Source organism: Salvelinus namaycush, chromosome 30, assembly GCF_016432855.1.
Source record: "Salvelinus namaycush isolate Seneca chromosome 30, SaNama_1.0, whole genome shotgun sequence".
NCBI classification, from domain to species: Eukaryota; Metazoa; Chordata; class Actinopteri; order Salmoniformes; family Salmonidae; genus Salvelinus; species Salvelinus namaycush.
Genome location: NC_052336.1, coordinates 6163615 through 6170329, shown reverse-complemented (window position 1 = coordinate 6170329; position 6715 = coordinate 6163615). Strand labels below are relative to the sequence as shown.

At 39.7% G+C, this 6715-nt stretch overlaps 1 protein-coding gene across 1 annotated transcript in view; it reads right to left on the bottom strand.

Moving 5' to 3' along the window:
* Nucleotides 1-1543: 1543 nt before the first annotated feature.
* LOC120025183 (sodium-dependent noradrenaline transporter-like) overlaps nt 1544-6715 on the bottom strand; it is an 80243-nt gene continuing 75071 nt past the window's right edge. The window contains exons 13-14 of the mRNA XM_038969636.1: nt 4472-4546; nt 1544-4046 (exon numbers count right to left, since the gene is read on the bottom strand). Of these exons, the coding sequence (XP_038825564.1) occupies nt 4023-4046; nt 4472-4546 (99 nt within the window). The 3' untranslated portion in view covers nt 1544-4022. The remainder of the gene's footprint in view (nt 4047-4471; nt 4547-6715) is intronic.

Here is a 6715-nt window from a genome sequence, read left to right as displayed (position 1 = left end):
TGAAACAGGGACAGGAAAAAAATAAATGATATTAGTAACCCTGGTTCCATGTGCAAAAATAACTATTCACTTCCATACATTTTTATGGCAGAGTCAGAAAATGACCTTCTAATGAGTACTGTGAAGCTTATAGGCACCGTAGAGCAAAACAGACAACATGTCCGAACTGGGTCCAAATAGAGAAGACCTGTTTTCGGCATGGTTCTTGGTCTCACAAACATCGCTGTAGCTCAGCCGCCTTCCACCGCAGAGGTTGAAAGCCTCTGCTTTGAACTACTTATTTTGGTTAAGTTGTGCAAGTCATAACTACTGTCCTGGCAGGCTGTCCTGGCAGGCAGTACATCAGTGTGTTATGGGTGTTACCAGGTGGAGAGGGGTTACATATACTGGCTAGAAAACCAAAAATACATGAACAAAGACCTGTGGCTCTCTATGTCACGGCTCTATGAGGTGTCTGGAGGGGAGACTACTTCAAGGGTCTCCTGTCATGAAGAAAGGCTGTAGTTCTGTAGAGCAATTTAAAACCCTGCTCTGTCAGATATAACAACTGTCTATTTATTTCTCTGTTTTATCTCTCTCTCTTGCTCTCTCTCCATATACTGAGCCCCTCTATCTTACTCTTGCTCTAGCTCCACCTCCCTCTCTATCTAAACTGACCACGTCTCCATCTCTTTGACTTCCTCATTCCTAAGAGTCACAGCTAAAAAACGCCAGTAACCCTTGGCCCACAGATTGACAAGCCCCTAAATATCACAGGGTTTCAACTCTCCCTACCTCGGTAGGATGCGTGTAAATGTGTATGAGGAAGAGGAGAAACAGCAGAATGGACAGCATGGAACATTCTCCATACCATGACTCCCTATGACCAGTTTTCAAACACATTAACACAGTTCCAATAATGACCTCTTTACATGATGGAAGATGTGGTTGTACAGTATCATAAGTAGAATATCTTTGTGTAACTCTACATGTGGGTATTCCATTATTCTAGTAATTGTTTAGTTTGGTTCTCAGGCTAAACTAGAACCTTGGATGTTGTTAATTGAATAGGATCTTAGGATAGGATAGGATTAGTCAGTCTCTGTAGGTGTAAGCTCTTCAGAGAGAGAGAGAGAGAAAGAGGAGAGAGAGAAACAGAGACAGAGAGAGAGAGAGAGAGAGAGAGAGACAGAGACAGAGACAGAGACAGAGACAGAGACAGAGACAGAGACAGAGACAGAGACAGAGACAGAGAGAGAGAGAGAGAGAGAGAGAGAGAGAGAGAGAGAGAGAGAGAGAGAGAGAGAGAGAGAGAGAGAGAGAGAGAGAGACATGTGTAGATGCTCCCTTCCAGAAGAAGAATCCTCTTTCCCTCATCAGAGAACTCCAAACATCCCCCTTTCTGGTTCCTCTATTATCTAAGCCCCATGCATTCATCCTTTGGCTACTGTACAGTCTACCCTCTCTAACACAACACAATGGACTGGGAATTCAATTCCATTCCATTATCCCATTCTTCCAACAATAAATCAATGCTTATACCCCCAGCTGTGTGTGTAGAAGAACTCTTTATTATAATAGTGTGCATATTTTGACTTCTTCATAGATAGTTGTCACTCACGTTCAACAGGACTTTGTATTGTACACAGTGTTCTGTAAACTTAGCTCAGGTAATGCCAGGGCTCTACATTCACGTTGCAAAGTTACCCCGGTTACACTGGAGAATACATCTGTAAATAGATTCATCTGAACTACATCAAACACAATGATATAACAATAACAGTGGACAGTTACGTTTAAAAGACTTTACATTCACGTTTAGTTTATAAACAATTTGATAAATACAAGATTAGATATATAACAAAAGAATATATTTATATATTTTTCCATATATTATACTCCACATACAATATAATTGTTGTGTGTGGCTTTGCTTCCTGCCATTAATGTTATTTCACAATTTAAAAAAATGCAATTACATTTCAACTCCATTTCAATAAATAAAGAAACAGAAAAGAGAAACAGAACAAAACAAAAACGAAAGACAAAAACAGCAGACATCTCTGAAAAAAGGGGTGAACATTTTGGCACTTCCTTGGTGGTGAATTTTCTTTAAGTCAAGTTTGACAAAAAATAGGCTTCAACAGATGACAATGTAACATATAAAGACACCATAAACAATTTAACATAACAATCCTTGTACAATGAATGAGGCATTTCAAACTTAAAATACACTAGCTATCCTTCCACACACACACACACACACACACACACACACACGCACACACACGCACACACACACACACACACACACACACACACACACACACACACACACACACACACACACACACACACACACACACACACACACACACACACTCTTTGAAGGAGAAGCTCCTGATTTCCCTCACCCATATGGACCACAAAACAATGCATTGGAAAGATGCAACATAACAAAGAGAACATTGTATGAAAAGTAAAGAAACGTCACTTGTTTTGTTGAGTCTACCTGTGTTAGTGCTGTAATTCAGTTAAGCTTTTGATAAAACAGGGCATTTCTTGCATGCCTGAAAACGTTCCCTAAAACACTAAGAGTGCTTACCTATCCATAGAAAACTGAAACAAGTATTTCTGTTAAAGACTTCTTTCAAGTGCTGGATTCAACTTCATTTAATCAAAGCCTCCCTTTGTGTCTTCACCACTCTTCAATTACTACTGTTTATCCACAAGCACGGTGAAGGCAAAATCATTGGATCAAGGGCACAAGCCTCTCTGAAGAGGAAAATATGCTAGTACTATGCAACACATTAAAGTTGGTACACACAGTACCATTAGTAACCATAGCAGGACAATGTAGACCTCTACTCTGTGTAAAGGCCGCGTGTAAAGCATAAGGACGACCACTTGCAAGACAAAACACTTCTGAATCTCAACATAAATTTTTCCCTTTTCTGTGAGACAGGTGACAAAAGCTTCAGATCTGTTTCAGGTAGGTTTCAAAAGATGGAGAAGGCAACTGGGAAAAACCTCTACTGCTGTAAGATGAATATCTAAAGGACATTGTCATTCAAACTGAATTAATAACGTATGTTGGTAACCATAAAGTGTATCTATCATCCACGAGCTCTGATCTGCAGGAGGATTCCTGAGTCGTCGGGCAAAACCTTTCTTTATGGACCAATGAAAACATTTACCTTTCTGTATGGACCAATGAAAACATTTACCTTTCTGTATGGACCAATGAAAACATTGACAGTTTCTGAAGTGTCTAGCTCGATAAGGCACTGACACAGTTGAGCTGCTGTTATCTAGAGTAGTGACTGGGGACCTACTCAGTCAGACATACAAAGAGGGCAATGAAACTAGATTTCTTCCCTTTCTCGTTCACCTAAAAGCTTGAGGGTCCTCTTTGAAAAGAATCAAGAACATAAAAAGCAATGTGAGTCATGTTTGTCTCCCCCTGCCTAGAGTATACATGATGACAGAACTGGTCATTTGGTACATTTTGACTTGGTTTAAGTGTCTAACTCATGTATAACTAATGAACACAGAACAACAGACATCGTAAAAAAAACATGTAAAAAAAACAAATGATATGAAAAACAATAACTGTGTCCATGAACACAGAAAACACCTGTAGATGCTCTGCATGGAATGTCTCCATCTTATGAGTTGTATACGTTTAAAAAATGACGATGATGACGATGTCACATGGTAAAAAGTTTTAAATAAAAAGATACTTCAAAAGCAAAAACATGGAGGATACTGAGTTGACTCTGTAGGCAGAGGTTGATGAGAGAATCTGTAGTCACTCGACAGAGAGAGAGGGAGATGAGGGGCGGAGTGGAAAAGAGGGGATGGCAGGTCGCAGGTTGGCTCAGAACCAACAGAACACAGAGAGGCAGAAAGGAGCATGGCGTTTTCCCTGTCCATCCTCCAGTAGCAGGAGGCTCAGCAGCAGGAACATCTGCTGTCGAAACACAATGACTCCAACACCCCGGAATTGTGAGTAGTGGGGAAGGTTGGGTGACATCAGGTTGTCAGATAGCCAACCAGTGCTTGAGCTGAAATAGAAAAGGGTGAATTTGATAAAGCCTCATTGCCAATGCAGTATGGAGCATCATTAGAGGTCACATTCATTCATAGTTTTCCATTCTGGTCATCACTCTGTCTACCTCACTATGCCTCTCTGTTTTCCAGCCCTTACAGATGTAGAACCTTAAACACACTACAAGTTTGCATTTCCTGCTGTGAAAGAAAATTCTCAGCAACAAAAGAGTGATCAAATTGAGTTTTAAAAAGGCTTCTAAAGTTTGTCATTTTCACTTTAAAATGTCAGACTTAATTTGCCATAATGAAAAATATATCAACCCCTACAAAAATGTCCATTCATTATAATACACATAATAATTAAAATGTACTGTTGCTGCAGGATTATTTTCCTGCTCTAGCACACTGGCTCAAATTAAGATCCAACATCTGTACTCACCGTGAACTGTCTGATGGTAGCTCCCTCCGCCACCAGATGATGTTCGTGTTCTGGTGTGATGCAGTAGGCTATCCTCTGAAAAATAAACCATTACAGTACATAACTCATACCTTACAATAAACATATAGTCTTACACTGAAAAAATCTGAATCCAAAGAGATTAGATGCACATTGTCCCAAGCACAAGAGATATGATCTTGAAGCTTGTAATAAACTAGCGCTTTAATGTATGGTCACAGTTTATTCTAAAGATCCACCATTTCTTCTATAGATAAGGAACTTCGAGATAGCTGAAATATGTCGAACAGCGTTCTGATTCTGATGTGATCAGGCTGGACTGGATGTACACTGTACTGTAGTGTGTACTGCATGACCTCTGATGTCTCTTCCAGATTGCCCCCATCCTCATATCTGACTGAGTGCACTTGGTGTGATAACAGTATGATAGACTGTGATCTCAGCTGGAGGAAAAGCATGGGAGATAGTCATGGAAGGAGTCTAAACACTGCCAGGATATCAGAAGGAAATGCCACGAGGAGTGAGTAGGAAAACACAAGGTAACACTGTTTACTGCTCAGGAAGATAATCAAAGCTGTGGAATGTTGTTTTTATGATTGTACTGTACACTGTTCAGGCTTTGAACCCTCAAGATCTCTAACCAGCGTCCCAAAAGTACTGACATCATCAACCATCAACCATTGAAAAGGAAAAAGTCAGTTTATGAGTCAGTTCAATGTCAAGCCGTGAAGACTCCAAGCTAAATGCTTGCCATTGATCTAAGATTATCTTTGCATAAAATAAACACATACTAACCCAGGGGGCCAACCCTGGTTGAAATGACATCATAATCTGGTTATAAGGATGGCATTTCAACCAGTTTTGACCGCTGGGATACAGATAAGAGGTTGCTATTTACCACAGCTTTAAAGCTACATGACTTCAAGCTACAGTACATACTGTACCTGCCAACATTAACACTACATGTTAAAACCTCTTAAGGATTGGACCCTTTTTCACCTAAAATGACATACCCAAATCTAACTGCCTGTAGCTCAGAACCTGAAGCAAGGATATGCATATTCTTGATACCATTTTTTTTATTTTTTTATTTTACCTTTATTTAACTGGGCAAGTCAGTTAAGAACAAATTCTTATTTACAATGATGGCCTACCCCGGCCAAACCCGGACAATGCTGGGCCAATTGTGCACCGCCCTATGGGACTCCCAATCACGGCTGGTTGTGATATAGCCTGGAATCAAACCAGGGTCTGTAGTGACGCTTCTAGCACTGAGATGCAGTGCTTTATACCGCTGCGCCACTCGGGAGCCATTTGAAATGAAACACTTTGAAGTTTGTGGAAATGTGAAATTAATGTAGGAGAATATAACACATTACATCTGGTAAAAGATAATACAAACATAAAACATGCGTTTTCTATTTATTTTTTTGTTCCATAATCTTTGAAATGCAAGAGAAAGGCCATACATTAAGATAGTAGCCTATGTGTAATTTAGATTGTTTCCACAAGATGGCAGCAGTGTGTGTGCAAAGTTTCACAGATCAACCCTTAAAGAGATTGGTGGGGCTAAGGCTTAAGAGGGTGTGAACAATGTTGATTGCGTGTAGACAAAGAAGGGCTCTCCAATAGTAGTACCAAAACATTGAAAGACGGTTTTCTCAAAAGTGAGTTTACAAGTTGATCAACTTTTAAAGCACAATTACTTTCCCGTTGTTTCCTCAAATGCAGTGTATGATATACCATTTTGTAGCTCTAAGTCTCTACTTTTATCCCATGTAAAAAAACAGAAATGCAAATGTTGCTACAAAAGACCGAATCCAGATGGTGAGTCACATTTTATCTCTGGGACCCTCAGGATGACAAATCAGAGCAAGATTACTGAATGTAAGTACATTATTTACCTTCAGAGGTGAATGTCTCACACCAGTGTTGTTGTTGTTGTGCACTATCCAAATCAAATCAAATTGTATTTGTCACATACACATGGTTAGCAGATGTTAATGCGAGTGTAGCGAAATGCTTGTGCTTCTAGTTCCGACAATGCAGTAATAAGCAACGAGTAATCTAACCTAACAATTCCACGACTACTACCTTATACACACAAGTGTAAAGGGATAAAGAATATGTACATAAAGATGGTACAGAACGGCATAGGCAAGATGCAGTAGATGGTATCGAGTACAGTATATACATATGAGATGAGTAATGTAGGGTATGTAAACA